This window comes from Podarcis vaucheri (assembly GCF_965113315.1).
Source record: "Podarcis vaucheri genome assembly, chromosome: 15".
Lineage (NCBI taxonomy): Eukaryota > Metazoa > Chordata > Lepidosauria > Squamata > Lacertidae > Podarcis > Podarcis vaucheri.
Genome location: NC_138753.1, coordinates 27017404 through 27045201, shown reverse-complemented (window position 1 = coordinate 27045201; position 27798 = coordinate 27017404). Strand labels below are relative to the sequence as shown.

General features: G+C 43.5%; 1 protein-coding gene across 8 annotated transcripts in view; it reads right to left on the bottom strand.

The window, feature by feature from the left end:
* NCAM1 (neural cell adhesion molecule 1) overlaps positions 1 to 27798 on the bottom strand; it is a 216139-nt gene that overhangs the window by 57484 nt on the left and 130857 nt on the right. For 5 of the 8 annotated variants that reach the window (XM_082200931.1, XM_082200933.1, XM_082200935.1 and 2 more), the window contains exons 2-11: positions 23077 to 23151; positions 21804 to 22016; positions 20366 to 20509; positions 19783 to 19920; positions 18546 to 18663; positions 18092 to 18261; positions 14925 to 15067; positions 7716 to 7745; positions 3212 to 3362; positions 83 to 267 (exon numbers count right to left, since the gene is read on the bottom strand). In XM_082200931.1, the coding sequence (XP_082057057.1) occupies positions 83 to 267; positions 3212 to 3362; positions 7716 to 7745; positions 14925 to 15067; positions 18092 to 18261; positions 18546 to 18663; positions 19783 to 19920; positions 20366 to 20509; positions 21804 to 22016; positions 23077 to 23151 (1367 nt within the window). The remainder of the gene's footprint in view (positions 1 to 82; positions 268 to 3211; positions 3363 to 7715; positions 7746 to 14924; positions 15068 to 18091; positions 18262 to 18545; positions 18664 to 19782; positions 19921 to 20365; positions 20510 to 21803; positions 22017 to 23076; positions 23152 to 27798) is intronic. The other 3 variants (XM_082200932.1, XM_082200934.1, XM_082200937.1) reach the window with 1 other exon arrangement.

Here is a 27798-nt window from a genome sequence, read left to right as displayed (position 1 = left end):
CCGTGATGAAGAGGAGATTCTACATCCCCATGAATATGTATGTGCCCCAGGTTTCTTCTTAGCAGGGAACTGTATGTCTCACCTCTAGGTAACTGGCAGTTGGAGTGTTGTAGATCCTAATGTTGCTATAGTTGGAGCTTGGCAGCAGCTGCCCATCTCGGAACCAGGAGATGACAGCACTTGGGTATGCAAACACCTCACAGGTGATGTTCACCTGGTTGCCTTCCCAAGTGTAAACGGCAACAGGGCCCTGTAGCTTCGGGGCATCTGAAAAAAGGAGAAAGCAGTATTTGGAAAAGTCATTAGCAAGTGAGAGTAAAGAGCCCCTCTCTAGAGGTGCTGCAACATTTCCTTCTCATACCTTCCCAAGTGCTAAAAGCTAACCTTCTGCTCAGCACCATGGAAAGATAACCAGTTTACAATTCTAGCTTCAAGAGTCTGCTCCTTGTGATGCCTTGGAACAGATTTGGTGCAGCCACTTTTCCTTGGATAGATAATATAAACTCTGGCAGATAATATAAACTTTGTGGCCCTGACTATGGGTGGCTGCAGACAACTGCAGAAAGCCGACTTCATAAAACTTAGGGAAGTGCTGGGTGAGATCCCATGGACAACAATACTAAAAGGAAAGGGAGTTCATGATGGCTGGGAGTTTGTTAAGAGGGAGATACTAAAAGCACAACGTCAGGCAATACCAATGAGACGGAAACATGGAAGGTGCCTAAAGAAGCCAGGGTGGCTATCTAAAGAACTTTTAACTGAATTAAGATTTAAAAAGGATGTGTACAAAAAATGGAAAAGGGGGGGAACCACCAAAGAGGAATCCAAACAAATAGCCAGCACGTGTAGACACAAAGTCAGAAAAGCTAAAGCACAGAATGAACTCAGGCTTGCTAGAGAGGTAAAAAACCACAAAAAAGGCTTTTATGGGTATGTTCGTAGCAAAAGGAAGAACAAAGAAACAATGGGGTCACTCAGAGGAGAAGATGGTGAAATGCAAACAGGGGACACAGAAAGGGCTGAACTACTCAATGCCTTCTTTGCCTCAGTCTTCTCCGATAAAGAAAACAATGCCCGACCTGAAGAATTTGGAGCAAATGATTCAGCAAAGGAAACACAGCCCAGAATAACTAAGGAGATAGTACAAGAATATTTGGCTAGTTTAGATGTATTCAAGTCTCCAGGGCCAGATGAACTGCATCCAAGAATATTAAAAGAACTGGCAGATGTGATCTCAGAACCACTGGCAGTCATCTTTGAGAATTCCTGGAGAACAGGCGAAGTCCCGGCAGACTGGAGGAGGGCAAATGTTGTCCCTATTTTCAAAAAGGGGAAAAGAGAGGACCCAAATAATTACCGCCCAGTCAGTCTGACATCAATAGCAGGGAAGATTCTGGAGCAGATCATTAAGCAAACAGTCTGTGAGCACCTAGAAAGGAATGCTGTGATCACCAATAGTCAGCATGGATTTCTGAAAAATAAGTCATGTCAGACTAACCTGATCTCATTTTTTGACAGAATTACAAGCCTGGTAGATGAAGGGAACGCAGTGGATGTAGCCTACCTTGATTTCAGCAAGGCATTTGACAAGGTGCCCCATGATATTCTTGTAAAGAAGCTGGTAAAATGCGGTCTTGACTATGCTACCACTCAGTGGATTTGTAACTGGCTGACTGACCGAACCCAAAGGGTGCTCATCAATGGTTCCTCTTCATCCTGGAGAAGAGTGACTAGTGGGGTGCCACAGGGTTCTGTCTTGGGCCCGGTCTTATTCAACATCTTTATCAACGACTTGGATGATGGACTCAAGGGCATCCTGATCAAATTTGCAGATGACACCAAACTGGGAGGGGTGGCTAACACCCCAGAGGACAGGATCACACTTCAAAACGACCTTGACAGATTAGAGAACTGGGCAAAAACAAACAAGATGAATTTTAACAGGGAGAAATGTAAAGTATTGCACTTGGGCAAAAAAAATGAGAGGCACAAATACAAGATGGGTGACACCTGGCTTGAGAGCAGTACATGTGAAAAGGATCTAGGAGTCTTGGTTGACCACAAACTTGACATGAGCCAACAGTGTGACGCGGCAGCTAAAAAAAGCCAATGCAATTCTGGGCTGCATCAATAGGAGTATAGCATCTAGATCAAGGGAAGTAATAGTGCCACTGTATTCTGCTCTGGTCAGACCTCACCTGGAGTACTGTGTCCAGTTCTGGGCACCACAATTCAAGAAGGACACTGACAAACTGGAACGTGTCCAGAGGAGGGCAACCAAAATGGTCAAGGGCCTGGAAACGATGCCTTATGAGGAACGGCTAAGGGAGCTGGGCATGTTTAGCCTGGAGAAGAGGAGGTTAAGGGGTGATATGATAGCCATGTTCAAATATAGAAAAGGATGTCACATAGAGGAGGGAGAAAGGTTGTTTTCTGCTGCTCCGGAGAAGCGGACACGGAGCAATGGATCCAAACTACAAGAAAGAAGTTTCCACCTAAACATTAGGAAGAACTTGCTGACAGTAAGAGCTGTTCGACAGTGGAATTTGCTGCCAAGGAGTGTGGTGGAGTCTCCTACTTTGGAGGTCTTTAAGCAGAGGCTTGACAACCATGTCAGGAGTGCTCTGATGGTGTTTCCTGCTTGGCAGGGGGTTGGACTCGATGGCCCTTGTGGTCTCTTCCAACTCTATGATTCTATGATTCTATAACTGAGTCTTTGTCCAGCAAGTGTTGCTTTCTGCAGCTGGCTGTTGAGGGGAATCCTACGGGTTTAGAAATCCTAAAGGGATCTAAAAGCCAGAAGTCCTTTGCTGCTAAAGACTGAGAACATAAGAGCAGAGGCCCTTCTGGCCTAGAATTCTGTGTCCAATGGTAGCCAGCTAGAAACTTCTTAAAGCTCAGAGGGGTTAAGCTCCCCTTTACTGTTTGTGACCAGTCATGTTATTCAGAGCTATACTGCATCTGAATGTGACGTTCTCATGCAGCTACAGTAACTTCTCACTCCACCACCATGCCCCTCTTTCATCATTATAACTCCTGCTTGCTATACCCAGAAAGCCATGCCCACCACCACCTCCCTAAAATTCTTCCCTTCTTCCCTCCACACATAAACATTCTGTGGGTTTGGACTCCTGGGGAGAAGAGAGGGCAGTGGAAAAAGGCAGAACCTGTACAACGGGAGCGGGAGTGATGGTGAAATGTGCCCACTTACACTGGACTTCCAGGTGCATGGCTTGGGAATCTTGCCCTATGGTGTTGCTGGCTATGCAGATGTACTCCCCAGCATCCGTGTACTGAATGTCTTTCAGCGTCAGCGAAGATACCCGCGCATGGCTGCGCACCACAATGCGCCCATCCAGGGTCTGGCAGGAAAAGGAGAGAAGAGTTCAGAAGATATGGAAGATATGAGCAGATGACGGTGCATTCAGAGAGCAGGGAATGCTTGGAAATCAGGCTGGGCTTTGCTGGGCATCATTTACCCTATGTCCATCGTTCAGACATGGAATGGGGGAAGCAGTGGCCCTCCAAAAGTTGATGGACTCCAACTCACATTATCCTTGACCACTGGTCATTCTTGCTTGGGCTGATGGGAGATGTAGCCCACAAACATCTTGAGGACCACATGTTCCTCACTCCTGGCTGAGACACTAAGAGGCTGCCACCTGCATTCTGCTTTCCGGAGGTCATGATGCTTTCCTTGCTGTCTGCCCTATGAAGCTGAACTGAGCCAACAAAAACCTGCTTAACAACATTGCTTTGTTTTCAGGGTGCAAAGTTGCACTCCTGCCATGTGAAGGCAGGAGCAAAATAAACCCACTGTGCTGACATCCTGGTCCAATTTAATTTCTAATTAATTTCTTCAACGGCTGTTCACAGGTAGGATGGATACCACTGTCTTGTATTTCCAGCACTGAGCTGAAGTAGAGTGCAGGAAGACAGGGAAATGCTCCTGTGTTGCCCAGGCAAATGTCCGGAAAATGGCAGCACTCATCATAGCTGCAACCAACAGACTTATGCTCCACCAAGAAAAATAGCTGTAATCTTGGCTTTCAGACAACCCTACAAATGTCATGATGCTTTGGTTCAGTCTTAGCAATGACAAAAATATTAGCAATGAAGGGGAATGAGGTCATTTCGGAGAGCAATTGGACTGGACTCTGTGCTATGCAGCCAGCAACATAGTATCTGTATTCCAGACTTTCAGACTGTCCTGGTTGCTGCAGCTGAGCCTGGCTTAACTGCAGCTCCAGACAGGTCTTGAAATTCCAGTGGTGATATGTCAGATTCCTCTCCCAATGAGGCTGATGCCATTTTGAAGGAGTTCCTTCCTGGATCCAATTCTCTAGGCTAGAATCTTGTTTCTGGTATCAGCCTGCTAGAGGTCCCTGGGGAGGACATGAAAGAAACGGGCGAAGACTGTGGTTTGACCTTGCAATCGGTTCACAGAGGTAGACCGCCCTGAACGTGGAGGCTAAATATAAATATCATAGATAATGGCAATTGATAATATTTGTCCTCAAAACTGTTTTGATGCAGTTGCTCTTTTCTTTTTCACATGTGGGAAAGGCAGCTATTGCATCGTGGCTGGTGAAGCTTGGATAAAGAGAGGGGTTTTTTCCACCCTCCCCACCCATTCCCCTTATTGCAAATGCACAAAAAGAAATAAAACAAGCACACAACCCACACCCCAAAAACATCCCCACCTAACCAAATACTCCCAAGAGAAAAATTCCTTTAGATTAACAAAGGAATAGCAAGATGTTTCTACAAAAGGAAAACAAAGGTGGTGTCTACTAGAAAGCTGCCTCTCAATGAAAAAGCGATTCTTCCAAATTGGGGCAGTGAGATTATTAATATACTCCATTCAGGGTGAAAATGCATCAAGAGGCTGTCAGCTGGTCCCTGTTCTTTCATCTGCAGCCGAATCAACATTCCATAATATGCACATCAAAAGTGGCACTTGTGGCCTGATTAGGCTCCAGCCGGCTACAAAGGGAACACACACTCAACTGAATGCCCAGTTTTATCATCAGTTGTCATGGCAACAGAGGCACAAGGAAGATGATCCAGGAAGTCCTATTTGGGTATATGTTCCTATGCCCTTGCAGCAGTGGACAACTTTACATCCCATGAAAATCAGCCAACATTGCTAAAGGTGTCACATCAAAGAACCACTTTGGTTAACAAAGCATATTAATGTCCAGGAGGGGCAGATCTAACAAGATTAATTCACACATGACAATTTATCACATATATAGAAAATCTGCACATTTCTGTCCAATGCACATGTACTGGAATTCTTCATTTGACAATAGTTTTCCATATGCATACATGGTGAAGAAGAAATTCTTGCATTTTGCAAACACCTCCTCCCTCACTTCAGTGTTTTACCCACTCCCAAATGCCACCCTCTTTGCTTCTGACATACTGCCTCTCTTCCCTTGAAAACAAATTCTGGATTGGGTCCAAACACCCCAAAACACAAAACAGGTCTTGGGTTGGGGAAAGGAATGCATTTTCAAGGTATTTCATATCTCTCCCCAAAAAGTGATTTTGCTGTACCTTCAATTCTTTTGACAAACAAATAAATATTGTATCCTAACAGATAGATAGAATTATGCTAGGAAGTATGGGGCTAAAGGACTTTAAAAGGTTACAAACAATAGCACACCCCCCCCCCATACAAATACACGATGGCAGTTTTACCAGCTCAATTTCCCCCCACAAAATACTCTGAGGAAAAACAAGCTGGATTCACCTTGTGGAATAAGCAAATGAATACATTCTTAGAGAACTGGAGTTTATGAGCACCACCTCTCAGTAGTAAAACAGCACATGCAGCACGGAGGATATTAAATTATATACAAATGGATGTAGAAAGATGGTGGGCTGACTTGAGTTCTTACCATCTTTTTCTGTTTACTAGGAACCCTGCAATCCACCAACATGTTTCACATTTTATAAAAACAAAACTATCTAGACTCAGTTTCTCATAAGACTTAAGGATTATGGCCAAACTGGGCATGAATGCATCTTATTTTCCAAAAGGAAGTCACTGCATGGGGCTATGGTGCTTTGCTGTCATGCAAATTTCTTCTTCCTATGGCTAACCATCAGTCTATGGCTAACCATGCACTGGGGAAATGGTTAAAGCCTCTCTGTTCAGCTCAAATTCATATCAGGCTCCCCCAATACTTTTTCTGGCAAAACAGAAATACATTGACTATGCCCTCATGCATTTCCAGCATCATACCTAGCTCAAGCCCTTGACGATCTGTGATCATCTTAATGCATTCTTACTTAAGAAGTTCTTATCAGGCTGAGATTCCACCTAATTCAGTATTCTTTCCAACAGACCCAGCACCTGGCAAGTGAAGGTGGTTCATCTAGAAAATGGTCCAGCAGCAAAGGAAGATCTACCTTCTGCCTGGGTTCAGAAGCAGATCACAGAAATGACCAAGAAATGACAGAAGCTCATCCTACAGAGTTCCCATCAGAGTAAGAATAACCCTTCTCATCTCCTGCCATAGATGCATACATAATGAAGAAATGGAAGAGAGGATGATTCAGATAGGATCTCCAGCATGTTGTTGTGTTTTGGCTCTTAAGAGTTTGGAACTCTAAGCAGCAGCTAAAGAAATTATGAGAACCACAGCAGAACCCACAGTTTCTTGCACCAAACTTCTCAGACTGATTTTGCTATAAGCCGGGTCATGTTTACTAGTACGCGGTTCTGACGCATTTCAAGAAGTCTACCCCATCCAATTTATGCAATACACGTTTCATTTGCTCGGTACACAATCCCAGTTTAATGGAAGCTGTTGGTCAAAATCATCTTTGCTAAAGTAGGGTTACGATTTAAATTATCCCCTTCCCTTCCTGCTCCCAATTTCCCAATCACAAAATTGAGCATGAAGTCCAAACTTGATGGATGTGGGATGAATGCACGCGATCAATCCCCCTCTGTTGCATTGTGGCTGAAGTTGGTGATCCATACAATACAGATAGGAGCTCCAGTTCGACATCTAGGTCAGTCAATTACCCATCTCTAAATGTAGTCTATAGGACCATCTTCTGGAGAACACATAGACTTTGAGATAGGTAACTGCACTGCTTCTGAGATGGAATGTGATGCAAACATTTTAAAGTAGAGCAGAACATGCCTAACTGAAGGAGAATGAGCAAACAAGTGAATTTGAGCTGGGCTAAGTGGGCTGTGAGCACAAATCCTGAGATGAGGGGACTTACCAACTCACCCTCACCTTACTCCATGAGCCCATGGATGTCATGGATGAACAATGCTTTTAAGAACTTTGCTTTGGGAATTTGTGCCTAAAAGAGCTTTCAGCCTTCTAGGTCCAAAACGGAGAATATTGTTCATTGTTATTGAACATCACAGGTCCACTTTAATCCCACCAAAGCCCCACGGTGGAGGTCCTTGGTGATGTTTGTCCCATTCCAAAGACACTGTGCTTGCTCATCCAAAGATGCAGTAGGACAGAAAGAGGTTTCTAGAGCTACCAGCAGATAGCTTGAACTTATTATAGTAGATATATAGATAATCAACACCAATGCAGTTACATTATTAATACTAAATTTAGTTGGGTTGCTTACTGCTACAAGAAATTTGTTAATCCACAACATTTAAATACATATTTATACACATATATACACAAAGCTAGAGAAGATTGGCTATTTGTATGGTAATCTTATACCTCTTGTTTCTCGGGCCGGGTCCATGAAGCCTGGAGAGAACAGATAGATAAAACACAACACACACAAAAAAAGAGCAGTAAATGTTTACAAATGTTGTTGCTTCCCCCGCTTCAGTTAATACGTTGTATGCATCACACTGCATTCCGTGCACATGCGAAACCAAATTTAAGAAGGGAGGTGAGGTGGGTGGGACAATGAAGGGCAAGGGGGATTACGGTGGGACCTCCATTCCCTGGTATTTGTTCCAAATCAGTAATTAAAGCAACAACAACAACCCCAAGTTTGATTGATCAAGGGCTAAATTATCATTTGCAGACTCTGCTTCTGCTCAGCAGCAAGGCAACTTAATCTGCACATTTGGCTCTGTCACACCATTTTGCCGCAAGCAGCCCCCAATGGCAGCAATCCCAGCGACACCCCCACCCCTGCCCCACTGCAGCAGCTTTGCAATGCAGAGATATGGACAGAAATGTTTTCCTGGCACGGCATAAGCATATTACTCTGTGTCCACAAGCAGAGAACAGCTATTAAAGCGACACATTTTAAATGCTTTCTCATGCATGCATACAAGCATATTTTCTTTTTATGTTATATCATATTATTATGATGCATGCTGTTAAAGAGGCAAGAATGCTCATATCAGAAAAAAGAAGCACAATTTGAAATCTATTGAAAACAAGAAAAATAGAATCCAATTTAAACCTCGGGGTCAATTTCTCTACTACCTGAAACCCAAGGACGTTTTCCACCTATGCCCATTTTCCTGGTTTAATCTGCTGCAGTAAAAGGAGTCCATAATCACCTGGTAATAGAATCACACGACCAGGAAGATGCAAGACTTTGGGTGCAGTGAACACTGCGGATGTTTGGATGGCAGCAACAGACACAAAGGCCAATGGACACCAAACACAAATGGCATGTTCAGGGAGTGAGGATGAGCAATGAGGCACCTGTTTCCCAAATCATTCCCAGCAAGGTCAGCGCCACCAGCTCTGACAATGACCACAGTTTCCGACATCCTGCGTGCACACAAACCCTGCCTCAACAATTTCTGTCTCTGCTGTGACTCAGGAAGTGCTTAGAGCCTTCACCAACCTGGTGCCCTCCATATGTTCTGGACAACAACTCACATCAGCTCCAGCTACCACAATTGGCATAGAGATCCCACAGCTGCCCTGAGGATTCTTCCCTCTGTAGAAACGTCCCCATTCAATACAGTGGGGGGACCCAATCTGCAGCTTCAGGTGACAGCTACTCACATAAGAGACTTACATGCAAATACGAGTGCTTGTACATGTGTAAGACTACATCACAAACAAGCCTAGTTACCCATCATACGTTAGCAATATTGCCCTGACTCCTCCTAAGCAGCAACCTGAAATCATTGACACTGCTGACGTTAATCTAAAGGAACTTTGGCCTTGTGCTGAGCCCCACTGGATGTTCTTCCCAAACACAACCAGGAGAACCAAAACAGCAGGAGTAAGGACATTTCCTTCTTGCAACAAACATATGCACTACAAATCCATAAGCCCCAAGTTCAATAAACTCCCAATAAGGATTTAGTTAAGTCAACTCTCAGTCTCAGTTTACCCCATCTGCAACATGGGGAGAATAGTACTGACCCCAACTTACAAGGCATGTTAAGGAATACTAAAATAATAAATAAGAAGTACTTTTAGTTATTTAAAACACTATATAAATGCTAATTATTATTTGTCATTATCATCATTAAAGCTGCATTGAAGTGGGCAAAACTCCAGGCATTTCTAACAAAATCAATCCTTTTGAAGATCATATTCAAAAGTATGCCCAAGCCATTTATTTTGGTGGAGGCACTACTAATTGAAGCTAAGGAATTTGGCACAAAAGAGACAATTGACTGATTGCCTTGACAATGATGCATATAGTATTACAACTAACCTTGACAAACTTGAATTATAAATCATGAGCTAAGAGGCAGTCAGGTGGGGGAAACTGACTGGAGGTTTTCTGGAGAAGAAAAAGATCACCCCCTGTACTCCAATTCCCGTCCTGACTTTATGGCATGGATGACCAACCTGATTGGGCTCTAACCCAATTTCTCTAGCTATTGGCCATGCTAGCTGGGGCTGATGGGTCTTAAGAGTCTAAGAGCAGCCAGAGGCTCACAGGTTAGCCACTCCTAAGTGTATGGGTTCTCGTTTTACTATGATACCAACTCACAAAGGTAAAATCTATCACAATGATAGGGAGGGGCGAGAGGTATATAATTTAGTTAATTTAGCTAATTCTCCAATAAGCAGAACCCCTATAAACCCTTTGCCAAGTGTGTTGGGAAGGCAGCTAATATGAAAAATGGGATCAATGTGTCTTTTCCATCTATTTAGTTTTCATTTTATTTTATTTATTTATTAAATTTGTACTCCGCCCTATACCTGTAGATCTCAGGGTGGTTCACAACATATAAAAAACAGAAAACACGTAATAAAAACAAGAACAAAGACAACCCAATAACCGCCCACCCTTCCACAACGCATTTTTAAAAGGCACTGGATGTCTATCAGTCAAAGGCCTGGTTAATGTTGAACGTTTTTGCCTGGTGCCTAAAGGTGTACCTTATCTTTATTAATCATACATATATAGTTTGGTCTGACAACTTAGGGCAAAAGGGTTGGGGCAACACTGCTTAGAGCTGACTGTGACTAACTGGTATACAACTTGTTGAAATACTCATTTTATTTTTTTAAAGGCTGCTGGGCCAAACCTTCTTGAGGAGTTCCAGGTCCTTGGCCTAAGTTTCCAAAACAGAGGCAAATAAGTTTATGTGCATGAGGGGAAGGTAGATGGCAGGGGGGCTGCACTGGGTGGCAGTCTACTTTGTGGGAATCGGGGAGAAAGTTACTTGGCTACCTCCACTGTTTAAGGAACTGTCTACCAGGTGTAACTCTAACATTACCACTGTGCACCGAGCTGGAGGCTTTGCACAATGGGCCCAATGGGACAGTGGGCCTAAGAACGTTGGCAAGAAACCAGCCCTAAGGTTGTGTGTATTTCTTCTGTTTCACCAAGAGAAGCTGCATAACTGATAACAGACATGGTGTTGCAAATGAAGATTCCCACCACCACACAAGGCACCATTCCTGGCAGCACAATTGATTCATAGACAGCACTGTTCCTGTATCTAGATAACGCCTTGACTTGACTGCAACTAGAGTATACCGTTTGCACAGTCAATGGGCACCTCTAAGCTTTTGCACAAATCCCATTCATTCACATAATCAACAGTTTTGAATAACAAACACCTGATCATCCGTTCGACAACCTGGTAAACCTCGCAAGGATCTAGTCCAGTTTAATTCTCATGCAAGAGAAACTGGACTAACCCCAGGCTTCACTGGTTTGGACAACTGGAACTATGTCCTGCCATCTGCTGATTAATACAAATGCATACCATGCACTGGTATTTAGCTGTGACATTTGAGAGTTACTGTGATAAGAACTAAGCTGCCATGTGGAATCAGATCAAAAGACCCATTTAACCCAGCTTCCTGTGGTCAACAGGAACCGAGAGATGTTTCATGGAAATTCATGAGCCAGCAAAGGAAGTGATAATTTATTCTTACTGTTCAGTCCCCATCATCTGTTAGTCAGAAATGTACCACTGCTGGAAGATGGAGATTACAATTTTGGCTGCTGAACTGAACTAGACTTCCCCAACTGGTGCCCTTCAGATGTTGTTGGACTCCAACTCTCATCAACTGCAGCCAGAATTATGAATGCTCAAAAATGAAGATAAAATTTGTAATTGCAAGCATCTGGAGGGTACCCAGTTAGGGAAGGATCTGCTAAATCAACTCCACTCCTCCTTTTATTATGGTGTGCTAACAATATTGAGCACTGATGGTTTAGGAGGCCCATTTGTTGCCATTTTGCTTCACCCCACACTTGCTTAGTCTGCTCCCATAGCACAGATCTCTTGTTTGAACTAATGACAAAACCAAAGCATAAATGCCTGAAAATTAACTGGAATGTAATGGCAATATACAAAGAACAAGGAACTCATCAGCAAGGCATCCAGCCCACACACCAGACAAAACAGCAGCAGCAGCAGCAGTAGCAACAACAGCAGCAGCAGCAGCAGCAGGTCTAAGTTCTTCACGTTTCTCCTCCCCCTGCCCATTGCGGTCCCCATTAGAAACTATCCAAAGGAGGATGAACCTTTATAGTTCCTTAGCATAGAGTGTTCAACGGCAGAAGTGAACGTTTCAAAAATATTTAGCAGTTTTACTCTGAGCTTCTTGAAGGGGAAATTCCTCAGGGAAAAATAACTCAGCCACCTCTCCCAGCTTTTTGCATTGTTTGGCTGATTTACAATGAATTCTCATGCTATATTTGAACACAGAAAATGCTGCCATTAGTAGCTGAACATAGGGAACTATAGATAGTGGATCGGTCTATTTCTGGTTTGTGCCTGTTTTCCATGTGTTCATTCATAAGTTTATTCTGTCTCATTTCCACATTAATCTACCCTCCCATTTTTTTAACTAATCCAGATGATAATTCACATTTAAGGATGTATTCATATTTTAATATGTATTTTTATCATAAAACATACATTTAGATCAGCATTTTAGCTCAATATGCACACTTCTGAACATATTTAATCCTAAAATATGCTTTAAAAATATACTGTTGTACTTGATTTGGTCTATCCATTTTTCTAAATAAAACATGCCTTCCCACGTGGCTCAAACAATCTATAGTATGGCTTCTTGTGTCATTTGAACCTGGACTGTGATTTGTTTGCCTTAACCAAACCTTAAACAGCAAGCCAAAAATAAACCAAGAAGTCAGATAGGAACTTGCGTGGCAGGAGAGAAGCCTGTTCACAATGAAAACATGGCTCAAGACAAACTGTAGCTTATCATGACATACAAAGCAGTCCAATGCCTCCAAACCATTCTGCTCTCTATGTACAGTATGTGTTTGGATCTGAATTCCCTACTTTTCTACACTGTCATAACTAATGAAAAAGGTTCAACACTTTTCTTTGACCTTAAATGCAATTAACTAATAAGCACTGCTTGAATTTGTAGCTGCATAAGAACTGAGCAATGCTCTCCCTTTCTTTCTTTCTTTCTTTATTCACTTGCTGTTCACATGGGACTATTATGACGAGCGGCCAGCCCTGTGCAGCTTCTGGCCACATCCAATCCGAAGACATCATCTTTATTTCAAAACTGCTAATTATTTTTGCCATCAAGAACAAAAAAATGGTTTCGATATGTGGTCGACGACAGTTAACAAGCGAGCACAAAGGCAGCCAGGGCTTTTGTGCCTGGAGTTACGTGCAGCGTGAAAGAGTAAAAGTGCAGGATATCAAGAGAAAAAAGAATGAACAAGCTCATTTGGGTCCACAGAATGTTTTTAGGCTACATATGCACCTCTCCCTTCCCTCACCCCCCCCCCCAATTTCTCCCAAGCAACTTCTGCTTTTGGTAGTTGCTGTAATGGCTGTTGCACACTGGAATCGCAGCACCAATACCCGGCCCATCACCTAAGAGCAAAAGGATGGGTACAACTTTCCTTGCATGTTTGGCAGTCAGAAAGGAACAAAAACATGCACCTCCCAAGAGGCTACAGATCCAGCAAGCTCCTGGGAAGCAATGGAATAGATTATTTAGGTCTGCAAATAAATAATCATTTCTTCGTGTGTGGTTAAGAAATCGCCTCTGGGCAACCATGCAAGGAGAAGTAGATGGAGAATTGGTTCTGTTACCTGGGGCTAGAATCAATAACACATAGCTCCACATGGTGTACCATCGACAGTGGAAGGCCACCAGATACTAGAATGACTCCACCCACCCTGGCTGGTTTTTGGTTGTAGTCAACAGAAAGGGCTATAAAACCTCCCTATTAGTGCTAGGACTTGGCCTCAGAAATAAAAGCCTTTCCTGGCTCTAGACTTGGTCCCTAGCACATACCTTTTGGCTCCTGGCTCTCTCTTGATGGCTTAGCTCAGGGAAGTTCCATTCTTATGTGAAGCCATTGCAGGTTTGCAAATTACTAAGGCAGGGATTTGTTTGTTTTTTGCTAAGCTGACATAAATATGAATCCTACCTTAACATACAACAAGGGCAATGAAATTGTATGAGGCTAGTTTCACCCTGTTCTGCTACCTCTCAACAGGCCAATATACGTATTGCACACATCACAGGAGACTGCTGAACCCAGCCCCCAACTATCTATCATGTGTTTTTTGCAATGCATCATATCATTTGGATTCTTACAATCGCAATGACTCCATGTCAATGACAGATATTCTGATCTATGCTAATTGGACATGGGGGACCCAGAGGTAAGGGCTACAGTGAGATCCATTGGCTTACTACAGTGGAATCAGGTTAGTTGTCAGCAGCCGTTTATCCTCCAAGGGATTTGTATGACATTTTGGGAACATGCCTTGGTAGAATAGCAGCCAAAGGTGTAAGCCAGGGAGTCCCCAATTCAAATTCCACCTCATCTGTTGACTCTCTTAGTAGCTATAGCTATGTTACACTTTCCTTCGTCTTGAATCCTCCATTAGCAGTGTGGGAAAGGGAACAGGGAATCTGTCAATTTTGAATTTCATTAGTTTCCCATTTCTCCAGTTTTAAGTTCAGTTCATGACATTTCAGCATCAGTGTGCAATTCTGTTTGAAAAAAGTCTCATGACTCTGAATTTTATTGCCATTTTTTCCTACTATGTATATACCTTTCAGGATCCAATTTTAACCTAACGTACACATTTTTGCAAGCAATCGTCTTTAGTATAATGCATTTTAAGGCACATTTTCTCCTAATATACAAATTTTTGGGGCAGAGGAACTGCATTGCAAAATATATGAATTTCAAAAGATAGGTGCGTTTTGGTTCACATATTGCCTCAAAAATGGAAAGTTAGGTAAGTCCTTATTAAAATGAAATCCAAACCATGTTCCCACTCCTGTCCCTAGTGTGGGAAATCTAATCTTGGTGAACCCTAGAGAGCTGTTGCATGGGATACTGAAATAATATAACTATTAAATATTACTATCTGCATGTGAACCAAGCTTAGAGGAACAGCGGTTCCAGTGTGCAACATTATACTGCCAGTTGAGAGGGAGTAGAGGAAGCTCCTAGGCCTTCTACCTCCCCTGATTTTATTGCCCTGCTGCAGGAGGACTGGACCTAAGGTGAAGCAATACCTTCTCTTCATTACTGATGTTCCGTGTAGAGGTCCTCCACGTGATGGAGGGGATGGGGTCTCCAGAAGCTTCACAGGTCAGAGTGATCTGGTCTTCCAGTTCCATAGCAGTTTTGTTCTCCACATAGGTGATTTTGGGTTTTGCTAAAGAAAGGATACAAAAGCACACAAAAGAAGGTTTATTTGGTTGTTGGTTTATGTTGTCTGAAAACACAGGGCACCATCCTCCGAGGAGTCACAACTGAGCAAGGCTCATCAAAATAAATTCCATTCCCATTTATTTCATTGGGAATTGCCAAGAGTCTGACCATTACTAGTTGCAGGCATAAGGGAACCAAAACCTATCAGGGCTTTGCAACTGTATACATGAATCTTAATAATCAATTTATTATTTTTAAGAACAATAATGCTAGATAGTAATATTAAGGCTACAATCCAAGCAAATATTGGCTGCACTCCATTAACAACCTAGAAATAAGATCAATATAAGTATCCTTCTAAGGAGGCATACATAGGATTGTGCTCAAATTCTCTCACTAAAATCCATACAGTTGAAATGTAATTAACTTCTTTGTTTCTTTATTTTTAAGGCATTTGTGTACAACCATTCATAAACATTTATTCCAGGGTACTTAACAAAACAATACAAATCAAACACAGTCAGAAAAAAATATACAATGTAACATTAGCTTTTGATGGATCATATTAAAGTACACTATAATCCCATAATGAAAGTTAATTTGCATAATAATCTTGTTCATTTTGCATATTTTTGCTCCTGCACACTGCAGAAAGAGATTTTAAGGAGCAGCTGAATATTCACTAGGCATTGTTTTTACCCAGGGCATCTCAGGGGCCATAGAGTCGATTGGTTCTCACTATCTAATGACAGAGGGAAAGGTCCAACCTCGTGAGACATTTAACATCGGATGCCTCCTTCAGGAGGCTGTGGGAAGGTCTGCAGCTAGTTCCTCTCAGACATCAAGGCACCAACATCACACACAAGAGGAAGCACCCCAAGTGTGTGCATGTGGGTCAGGATCCTGATAGAAAGGGCACCCTGATAAGCTCCTGGAACATGAGAAAAACCATGTCAGCGCAGGAGCTTTATTACCCACAACCGAAGTCAATGGGCGGGAAACTTTCTCTCAAAAATGTGTATTTCAGTGGTTGTGGTTATTATGATTGGTTTTAATGTTTACTTTTGTAAGTTACTTTGGGTCATTTTTGTGAGGAAAGCAACTAGTAGCAATAATAATAATAACAATGGTAGACACCACACAAAGCCAGAACATAAGAAGAAAATGTGTATCTCACACAGAACCATAGATAGGTGATCTTGCACCCCTAACAGAACCGCCTAGATTGCGCCCCCTAGCCACGGACAAATTAGCTCTTCTTTCTGCCTCTCCTCCAACCCCCCAACCCCATTCAATTCACCCTCTATTTAAAACCATTTCTTATGAGGCAATAATCAATATTTATAGCTATGGACATAGTTTTAAACCACTTTTGGGGCCCTCCCCATCGCCTGCACCCCTGGCAGGGGCCCACCTCACCACCCCCTAGCCACGGCCCTGATCCCACACACCTACCTTCTACTCTGCTGTTGAGTTCAGAAGACAAGGGTGGTTTGATTCTCTCTCCTGACCCTTTTGGATTGCTCTCTCAAGAATTAGAAACTTGTCAAATATTACATGAAATCTGGGAAGCTAAGGTGGGGACTAGCAAACTCATTTTTATCTATGTACCAGGTATAGACATATTTATTCATATGCTGCTGTTGTTTTAGACTGTGTGTGTGTGTGTGTGTGTGTGTATCTATATCTATATCTATCTAGTTAAAGCTATGGTTTTCCCAGTAGTGATGTATGGAAGTGAAAGCTAGACCATAAAGAAGGCTGATCGCCGAAGAATTGATGCTTTTGAATTATGGTGCTGGAGGAGACTCTTGAGAGTCCCATGGACTGCAAGAAGATCACACCTATCCATTCTTAAGGAAATCAGCCCTGAGTGCTCACTGGAAGGACAGATCCTGAAGCTGAGGCTCCAATACTTTGGCCACCTCATGAGAAGAGAAGACTCCCTGGAAAAGACCCTGATGTTGGGAAAGACTGAGGACAGAAGGAGAAGGGGATGACAGAGGACGAGATGGTTGGACAGTGTTCTCGAAGCTACCAGCATGAGTTTGACCAAACTGCGGGAGGCAGTGGAAGACAGGAGTGCCTGGCGTGCTCTGGTCCATAGGGTCACGAAGAGTCGGACACGACTAAGCGACTAAACAACAAACAACAACAATCTATCATCTATCTATCTGCACACACACACAAGGAACTATTTAAACTTCTTATTTAAAAATAACTTCAAGATGCTTCATGGGAAGCAATTCAGATGAAATGAAATGAAACAAAATAAATAATTAACTTCCAAGCATTTGATGGGATGGTTACTTTTACAACTTTTTAAGTTCATTATTCCTGAGGCTCTGTCTACTGGAGTGGTGTGGTAATGATATTATGGGTAGAATTCGACATAGCACTAAGGAGATGGTTCCATTTCCATTTCTGCCTGTCTGATGGAATGATCTCCCCTTTCCTCTCCATGCTCACTGCTGTGGAAGTTCTCATGATCTCCAGAGTGGATTTGGAGGAGGCACAGGGTGCGTGCAGGGGGAAGAGGAGGTGAAGCTCCACTTAGGTAGCCGGAGTCGTGCACTGACTTCCACTAGTGGAACGGGTTATTTAAATCAGGCGGTGTAGTGGTTAGGAGCGATAGATTCGTAATCTGGGGAACCGGGTTCACGTCTCCGCTCCTCCACATGCAGCTGCTGGGTGACCTTGGGCTAGACACACTTCTTTGAAGTCTCTCAGCCCCACCCACCTCACAGAGTGTTTGTTGTGGGGGAGGAAGGGAAAGGATACTCCTTCGGGTAGTGATAAAGCTGGATATCAAATCCAAACTCCTCTTCTTCTTATATTTTTATATCACTATCTTGTTTTAGTTTTCGTATGTTTTAAATCTTTAAGATCCCTTGAGCCTTTTTTAGAAACAGGTGTTTAAGAAATTTAACTAAATCTTCCAACAGATACCTAAGACCGACTTTTGTCTGTTTATTTTTGGGTCAAAGAGGAGAAAGAATGAACTAGAAGCAATAAAAGCCCAACTTACCGAAGACTTTGAGGTGTATGGTGGCATCATGCTCGCCAGCTTTATTCTCAGCAATGCAGAGATACTCTGCCTCGTCGTTCTTCTCCACCTTGCGAATAGTCAGCTCTGAGCCGTCATAACTGAAGCCGTACTTTTCATCATCCTCACCTCTTTCTATTGATTCCCCATCCCTGAAGGATGCAAAGCACACGGACAGATGTAGTTATTTCAACTGTGGGGTTTATCAGTTGGGGCTGCCTTTCAAAAGTAAAATGAATGGAACTGAAGGAGGTTAAAGGAAAGCATCATGTTATTACTCAACCCATGCTCTTGGAGGGAGTTAATTTGGGTCAAAGCAAGACAACAACACTAAGCCTTTTGGGGCACCCCGGTGTTCCATAGCAACGGTGCCCTCTCAACTAAAACCTGCTTGCACAGTGCTAATGAACATGACCTGAGATTCTGCACATCTTACTTGGTCCAACTGATGGTTGGCTCTGGAAAGCCGTCTGCATCACACACGAGTTTGACTGACTGGCTCAGATTTGCCGTGGCATTCACAGTGCTCTGCTTGGAGCGAACAGTAGGAGGCACTGAAAGAATGAGAAACAAAGAGCAAGAGATACACTTTTGATGAGCAGCAGATAGAGAGGCAGAGCAGTTAAAGAGGCCAAATGGACTCCAGAGAAGAGTCCTGTTCTTGGGTGTCCTCCACACTCTTTGCCTCTCCACTATTTGGTGTTTGATTTAGTTGCATTATTACTAAAAAGAAGTCTTCTTGCAATATTCTAACAGAGTTTATGGGCAAGGAGGACTCTAATTGTCTCCAAAATGCCAAATTCTCAACTGATCAAAACTCTGCAATATGACAAAGAAAAACAAACACAAATGCAGAAAACATGTCCAGAAAGTGACATATCAGTGCTGTTTATTTAGCACCTACAAGCCATTTCACTGCTCAAATGCAGCCAACCTGTGACTTTGGGGCACTTCGAATATTGTTCTGTTCAGTTAATGCAACGTGCAATGCTAGAAACAAAACTTTTAACTTATATTCCCTGAAAAGGTTGGCTGTTAAAGGTTTTTAGTTTGAATTGTTCATGTTAGCAGTCCCAGTCCAAAGAAAAACCTTCATATGCCATCACTTGTCATTTCTGCATGAGAATTTTGGCCATGAAATGCCTCTGAATTCCTTGGTTGTGAGAAGTATCAACTTGGGAGAAGGTTATTGCACTTCTTCCTTCTCCCACCCCATGCCAACAAAGCCTCTCTTCTAAAGCACATGTTTAGGAGCAAGGGAGATGGCAAAGTAGCAGGTTTAACAGGTTTAAAATGGACAAGGTCCCAGGTTCACTCTGTAGTTAAAAGGATCAAGCAGCAGGTGATGGGAAAGAAGCTTCTCTACATGAGACCCTGTAGGGCCATTACCTTACAGAACAAACAATATTGGATCAAATGTCTGACTCAATGGAAGACAGCTTCCAATTGGGAAGGAAGAGGGACTATCATAGTTCAATGAGACATTGTAGCCAGGTGAAAGTGCTCGACCCTTAGAGTGTGGCCTGAGAAGAGCCCTGAGGGTCAGAAAGAGAGGCTTGGAGACTCCCACTGTGGCCCTGAGGCTCCCCTCTCCTGTTGTAGAGAATACTAGGAAGGTTGGGCGAGTAGCTTGGCGAGTATAAGGCAGGCAGCTTTCTATGTTCCTAACTCACCATTGACAATGACATGAATGTCTCTGAAATCAACCTCTCCACGAGCCAGGATCCTTCCTTCACACCGGTACATCCCCTCATCTGTTTTCTTTATTCCTCTGATCTGTAGGTAGTTGTTGGGCAGAACAACAAACCGAACTGCAAGAGAAAAATGGAACAGAAAGCTTGATGGTGGCCACCTAGGATTCTTTTGTACAGCTATCCCTGATATGTTCATCTTGGACAATAAGCTTAATCTGAACAGCATTTCTCTCTCTCTCCTAGTTTCCATAATCAAGCTCACCAGGGCCTGGAAGAAGTTGGGTCCAACCAAACCAACAATAAGAGCTGATAAACACAGGAAGCCCAGTTGCTGCAGCAAGGAGGTTTAGTAGGTGACATAAAAATGTATCCTAAATCTAGTTCTGGGCTCTCAAGCTCCCCACCTCTTATGCACCTGCACTAAGCCCCACAGGGTCTGTTTGGCAGCCTCAGTGCTTCATTCTGCTTCCTGATGCCTGGTGCTCCCTTTCATATTTCACAACAACTAGGTTCTGGCCCTGCAATAAAGATGTTCAAAGTTCTTTCCTCACCACCATCTTACCATCTTTTTTAAGAACAACATCTCTGCCCGTGTGCTTCCATATGACTGCGGGAGGCAGCGAGGAGACAACATCACACACAATGACTGCATCCTCTCCTTCTTTGAACTCTTGTGGACTGGGAGCATTCCTGAAAGTCAGCTTCTCTGGAAAGCAAGCAGAGAGAGTTAACCACGTCTGACCTCATACACCCAAGAGGCAGCGCAACACATACTAAGTACAGAAGCATAGAGTTGGAGGGGTCCTTGTAAGGCCATCCGGTCCAACCCCTGCTTCGTGCAGGAAAGCCAAAGCTGGAGTATCCACCCAACAGTCTGCCTGAAGTCCCAACAGAGGCACAGTACCCCACTGCACTTATCAGCCTATGCAATCCAGGAAAATAAGGTCAGCAGCAAAAGTTAAAATGTAAAGAACAGCAAAGCGAAGGCAGAAGCTGCTGCTCATGTCACCATCTTGGCTCTTCTGAGTGTGCTGAAGCCACTAGCATTGCAAGCAGAGGTGTGCCTAGGGTCCCTTGTGCCCTTGGCAAGGAGCTGTTTCAGCACCCACAGCAAGGAGCAGTACTGGCACCCCCTGACTGGAAAAAAAGCACTGTACAGCAGTAGCCACATTTTATGTGACCCAAGTACTCAGTGTCTGGAGTGAGAGCGAGGCGAGGAGGAAGGAAGAAAAAGTTCACATGCCTTCGTGTTGCAGTGTGAGAAGGACGGGAAGCTTCTCCTTCGCTCTCACCATGACAGCAGTGCTGTGTCTCCTCACACATATACATCATACGCTCAATAGATTTTTGCAGGGGGCTGCACCCCTGGAGGGGGCTGGTTTCGCCAACCCCTATGTACACCTCTGACTACAAGAGGCTCTGACAGTGCAGGTGGCTCTAGGAAACTCAAGCGAGACAAGGGAAAACAAAACCACACAGGGATCATTTGCTTGTTTTGCAGGGTTCAATACGCTCTGATCACCAGATTGCAGTGAGCCATGCTGACTCTAGGATTTTAATTAGTTCATCAGTTGGCTGAAAATATTTATATCCTCCCTTTACCCACAAAGTGACCAGTCACAAGGAAAATACATAATGCTTAACAGAAGAACAATAAAACATGAGCCAAAAATATTTAGAACACAAAGAAACCTAAGACAAGAACAGCATCTGGGGTCCCTTTGACATAGAACCCAGTGAGGCCCACTTCTTAAACTATGAGAGATGGGACAATAAAGGTTTTAGGGTGGGGCACCATTACTGGGGTGTCCTCAGTAGAAAGCCCTGGTAGCTGAAATGACACCTAGTCTGAAGGGCTGAAATTCATCAACATTCTTCCCAAAACTGGAAGACACTGGGATATACAAATGTATGCATACAATGTTCCTGACAGACATTGTAAAATTGCCGTCCCACCTAGCTCTCCCACCCTTTGAAAGCAAATAGGTCAGGTATCTTACGGAAAATCTTCACGTTGAGTGTGGCCTCCACATCGCCTTCCTCACTGGAGACAACACATTTGTAAATGCCAGCATCGTCTATGTTGACATTGTAGATGGTGAGAGTAGATGAATCCTCCGTCCGCACCACTGAGATGTGCTGTTGGTTTGTCGTCAGCTTCTCACCGTTGGGGGCAAACCAGGAGATGTCTTTGGATTTGGCATCCCCAGTCACTAAATCAAAAAGGGTAAGATGTTCAAGGATAAAAACCATTGGATGTTCCCTCTTCCTTATGAATCATTCAGACAACCCCCTAGAATCTGGGCAGGTGTGGGGCAGCCTCTTAGAATCACTGCTCTTGGGGCCCACCATACAGGTGATAAAGCTTTACTGAACACCAAGGAATAAAGTCATGGGTAGGTGAAGATTCAAATTTGTGATGTGTTAACACCCTGCTGTTCATGGGAGCCCTTGCACTGCAGATGATAGGCACTGTGATTCTAAGGATTTGCTATGCATTCATTTGCTTTCACACACTGACCGCTTGCAGCTCAGGTCCCAGGTAAAATTAAAAAAGCATTCACAAGGCTTAAAGTGGTGGTGGGGCGAGTTAGCTTTCTCACAGCAGTTCTAGAATTCCCCAAGAAAGGGCTTGAAATATATTAAAAAGAGGGCACCAAAGATGTTTCCTAAACCCTTTGGGTCTCTGTCACCTGCAATATAGAACGTGCCAGACTCTTTAGTTTCAATTTATAACCAAAGGTCTAGACACAGATTACAATACATTGGAATCCAAGCACACACAAAAAAGAAACTCTAGAATCTAGACAAGCAACAGAAACTTTCTGAACATGTCCCACCAAAACGGAAGTCTCTGCGTACTCTCAGTACACTTTTACACCCAGCGGCCAAAATTATGTCTCAAGACAACTTCCTGAAGATTCTCCTTCATCTGTCGCAATTGTATGCACGTTTAAAGGAAACAGTCCCCACTGTCTTCAGTGGGACTTGGATATGCATGGAATTGCTGGCTTATGTTAGAGGAAAGGGTGATTCCACCATTCTGTGGTAAATGCTTACATCATCTTTGGATCAGTAATCTTTGTGCAAAGCTGGGAGAATGAGAGCACATTCAAGATGGTCTCCAAATTTGTTGGTGGAACAGTGTAAAGGGACCTCGTAATGGGATCTTAAGACAAGGGATTCTGCCTTTCCACAAGCAATATGCTGACTAACCAATAATGTTTCACCCCAAGCATCTATGAACAGCCAAAGTGGGAAGTCATTACTCACCTTGACACAAGAAGAATTTGGACTCTCCAACAGGCACCTCCACTTTATTTGGAGCAATGTTCACCTGGAGAGAGACTGCAAAAAACAAGAAGAAGCAAATCAGAGAGAAATGCTAAGATGTGACAGCGTCTGTACTTAGCAAAATACAAATCTGTTGTAGATTACAAGAGCCTTATCAAACTAGTTGTACCTCTTTTGTCATGTAAAACTGTAGGATGTTTGGTTATGCTAAAATTGCTCCACAGTGAAGGTTAGCTGTTCATGCCTATACCTGTATTTTAAGGGGTCATTAATATGGATTTACTGAGAAACTATTTTTGTCTCCAGTAGACCTATAGTTAAGAGGAAGGTTAGAATATGTCCTGTCACAGAAATTAAGGAGCAATTGTCCTTCTGCAGGGATGCCACTACTTTGTAAAATTAGTTACTGTATTTACTCGAAACTAATGCTCACCTTTTTTGGCCAAATTACAGTCAACAATTTAGGTGCACATTAGATTTGATGGCACATTTACATTCGACAGCAAATACTTTTTTGTTTTGTTTCAAGGTTCTGAAAATTGAGGTGTACATTAGATTCAATAGTGCATTAAACTCAAATAAATACGGTATAACCAGCTTATAACCTGGTTTGGAGCAACAGGAACAGTCTGATAGCATCTGGGGCTTGTTAGCAGCTCCATGAGTAGGGGTCGGTCTCTCCCCTCCCCCCCTCCCGCGTGTGTGTGTGCATGCATGTGTGCCTATGAGAAAATAACTGAGAGTCACACCAACTATTCTGAATTGGGCTCTACATAGGAAAGGAGAATTACATTGGATGGTCAGTTAGTCCCTTAACATTAGTCCATGAGCAAACTGCCTTTTGAACTCCCCTCTCTCCAGTACACTTCCCCCTTGAAAGTCTTTGTACGCTCTTGTGACGGCACTGGAGGTGACTATCTCTCTTTTCCAATATGCTGGTTGCCCTTTTACTCTACTTTATTTCTATGTAATCTAATTTTGCTCATCCATATTACTTTAACATAATTCACTCCCAGACAGAATGGAAGAGCCACACGCAGTAATAGAATGTGAAACGTTTATTAGATTCAGTGTGGTGAGACCTAAATAGCTCAGGACCAAAGAGATGTGGTGTCTTCCTTCAATTTATTGCCCTGTCATCCACTCTTGTATACTGGGCAGTGCCCATCACCAAGGGTGGGGTTTCAGCTATGGAGCACAAGAGCCCAGGCACACATGAGCAATTTGAATGCACATAGCTGTAGTCTCAAAGCTGATATTCAGAAGCAGTCATCCCAAAACAAAACACATATCTAGAAGGAAAACCGACTTCAAGAGGTTTTGCTCACAGGTCTGTTACACTGTAGGGCTTTTGATTCTGCAGTATCCAACTAGGTTATAATCACAATGGACCACTGAAATGGACCCACAATGGACCTACTGAGTTAGGGCTCATTCCCACTTCTGTTTGCCCCATTGCTTCCCCCTGAGAAAACCCACAGTTTAGTGCTGAATCGGAACAAACAGCCATCTGGATTTCAGCAGATCGCCGTTTGGTCTGATTTAGCACTAAACGGCAGGCTTTACCCGCGGGAGGGGGGAGAGAGAAGAAGTGGGGCAAAGGCAAAACCACTCAGACCTGTGCCTAGGTACAGGATAAGCAGAAGTGTGGACAAGCCCAAGTCATGTCTATTAACTTTGAAAGGTCTACTCAGGCTTACATGGATGGAGCTTTTGGCCAGCCTTCTCAAACATGCTTCCCTCCAGATGTTGTGTGGCTCCAACTCTCATCAGCCACAACAGTTGTCATGGCCAATGGTCAGGGATGATGTAATTGGGAATGCAACCAGAATGGAAAGGGCTGTTTCAGGGGTTCATCTTCTGACCCAATTCTTGCCTTCCATTGTATGGGGGTTCCCTGGCCCTCAAACCACTTGTGAGTGAAATTTAAAGCTGAAAGATACCAGAACAACTGGAGGAGACATCAGCTAGTTCTACGCCAAACTCAAGTTGGCCCTTGGATTTGTCTCAGACGTCTGCCCTGCAATGCTGGGATTCATCAGAGCACACCTTCCTCTGTGCCTTGCTAGCTGGGGATCTTTTTGTTCCGTACTATAAATGCCTCTCCATCACAACTACACATTCTCTCTTGGACTCCAGAATCTGTGAGCATTGTGGTCTTTCGTGATAAGTAATGAGCCATTAGGGAAGGCATAATTGGATGCTGGCTCACTTCCACGGACAAGCTTGCCGGAGCTTCCTGGCCTAACAAGTCCAGGTCAGAGAAGGATTTCAAGAGGTTTGACCTAATGTGTGCAATTTCCAAATTGCAGCCATTAGTTGGAGAGAAAACAATCACCATAATAGAACAACTGCTCAGTCCAGCATAGCCAAAACATTCCTCCATACCTCTACTCCTGCAAATGCTTAATTTGTTAAAACTCTTTAGTGGTCCAGCACTACAAAACTGGCTTCCTTTCAGGGGTGGCTGGACCACAAAGCTGTTTGATGCATGTGCCTATCTGCCCCCACATAGAGAATTTTAAAACCACAATGATCCTGCGGAAAGGAATCAGTCTCCTTAAGTTAGCAGCAGCAGTACAGTGGTGCCTCACAAGCCGAAAAGAATCCGTTCTGTGATTCTCTTCGTCTAGCAGTTTTTTCGTCTTGCGAAGCAAGCCCATTGACGGATTAGCGGATTAGCGCTATTAGCAGCTTTTAGCGGCTTATCTGCTGATCGGATCAGCTGATAAGCGGCTTAGCGGCTTAGAAAAAGGGGGGAGGGGAAAAAACCAGCAGGAACTCGCAAGACATTGTCGTCTTGTGAAGCAGGCCCATAGGAAATTCGTTTTGCGAAGCACCTCCAAAACGGAAAACTCTTTCGTCTAGCGAGTTTTCCGTCTTGCGAGGCATTCGTCTTGCGGGGCACCACTGTATTCTTCCTTGGCAGCACACAAGGACAGTGGAGACTTGTTCACACATCCTGTTGTCCCACTGTTGTCTCCCCACCCAAACCCAAGAAAACTGTCAGAGCTCAATCAGAGCAAACAGCCATTTAGATTTTCTCAAGATTGACATTTGCTCTGATTTAGCATTAAAGAGTGGGTTTCCCCTGGGAAAGGATCAGGGCAAGAGAAAGAACACTACGACCTGTGCTTTCCTGGCACTGGACAATCAGAAGTGTGGATGAACCCTCTGTTACTAAATATTTTAATGTGAGCCCATCTAATTTGCATTTCCCAAGCCCAGGTTAGAGAATGTGTGAGCTGAAATGCAGCTGCCATGTGAAACTCACTCTTCCCTGCACTTCTCCAGTCAAAAAGTGCACATATCAGGGTAAAGTGTGGACCGAAATGTGGATATTTGAAAGGGGGGGAAAGGAATGCACAAAAATGCATAGTAGGCAAAATTGCTACAAAATTGCCTACTTTATAGTAGGCAAAATTGCATACAAAAATATGTCATCAGAACAAAAGTGTGCAAAAATGCATACACTGGCATTTTAAAAATGGAAACCTGCTTGAATTTTGCCTGTTGTCTATGTGGTGGTTCTTTCAGAACTAAGCGAAGACATCTTCCTTTCCTCAGGCTTTTCAAGTTTTTCTTTTTGGTGTTTCAGTGATCTTTTGTACTGTCACCGGTTTTCATTTTATTCCACTATTGCTTTTATTTTGTTCTACATTTTATGTTTTACATCCGACTTTTACAACTTAATGGCTTTAAATTTTAACTTCAGTCTTATACTAGGCCTCGTAGCCACAGGCAAGAAGGAACTGAGTGCAGGCAAGGGAGTTGGCTGGTGGATAAAGGCCAGAGTGCCTTCCACACTCCATTGTACCCAGTGCAGAATGTAGCAGGCTGCTATACGGGGGGGGGGGGGGACAGGACTTCTCTGCCCCCTGCTTCTTCTAGCCCCAGCAGGCTACTACGGGGAAAGGCAGACTAATAACTTTTGTTAGCTTCAAGGCTCTTTTATTTGTGTCCAGAGAACTTGCAACTGTGAGATATATAAATATTCCAAACCAGCAAACAACCAGAGCCCTGCTGATGGAGGTCACACAGAGGTTAAGGTGTGCAAACCGCATCCGGAACATTACCCTTGCAAAAGGGCCATACCTTGCCTGCCTTTTTTTTTTAATGCATAAAATTTAAGACTTTGCCTTCCTGCTTTCTTTTTAGGCTGATGAATCTTTGATGTGTCCTATTGATTGTCAGCTTACGTTTTCTAAGCTTTTAGGCTGTAAGCCACCATGGCTTCCCTCCCCCCCCCCAAAAAAAAAGCTAAAATAACTTTGAAAGGTCCCAGGTTCAATTCCTGGCATCTCTACTTAAAGAAGGTCTCCAGTAGCTTGGTTCTCTCCAAAACCAACATTGCACCAGAGCTGAAGATTGTCTCATTCAGAGATGTAATTGCTGCTTCAACATCCAATGTTATTGCAGGGTTGGTATTCATTGCACGAGTCTACATTATGCCACTCTTGATTTTGAAAGGTACATATCAGCCCAATGGTCCCAGTCTAGATCAACCTTCTCCAAACTGGAACCTGCAAGTTTTTGTTGGACTACTACTCCAAATATCCCTGACAACTGGCCATAGATTGTAGCCTACCTTCCCAGAGGCCAATCAGATGCTTCCAAGCAGGATATGAGAGGAGCACCTGTCCCTTACCCCAAGTCTCTGAATCTGGAGGTTCTATTCACCTGCTGATAGCCCAGCTATCC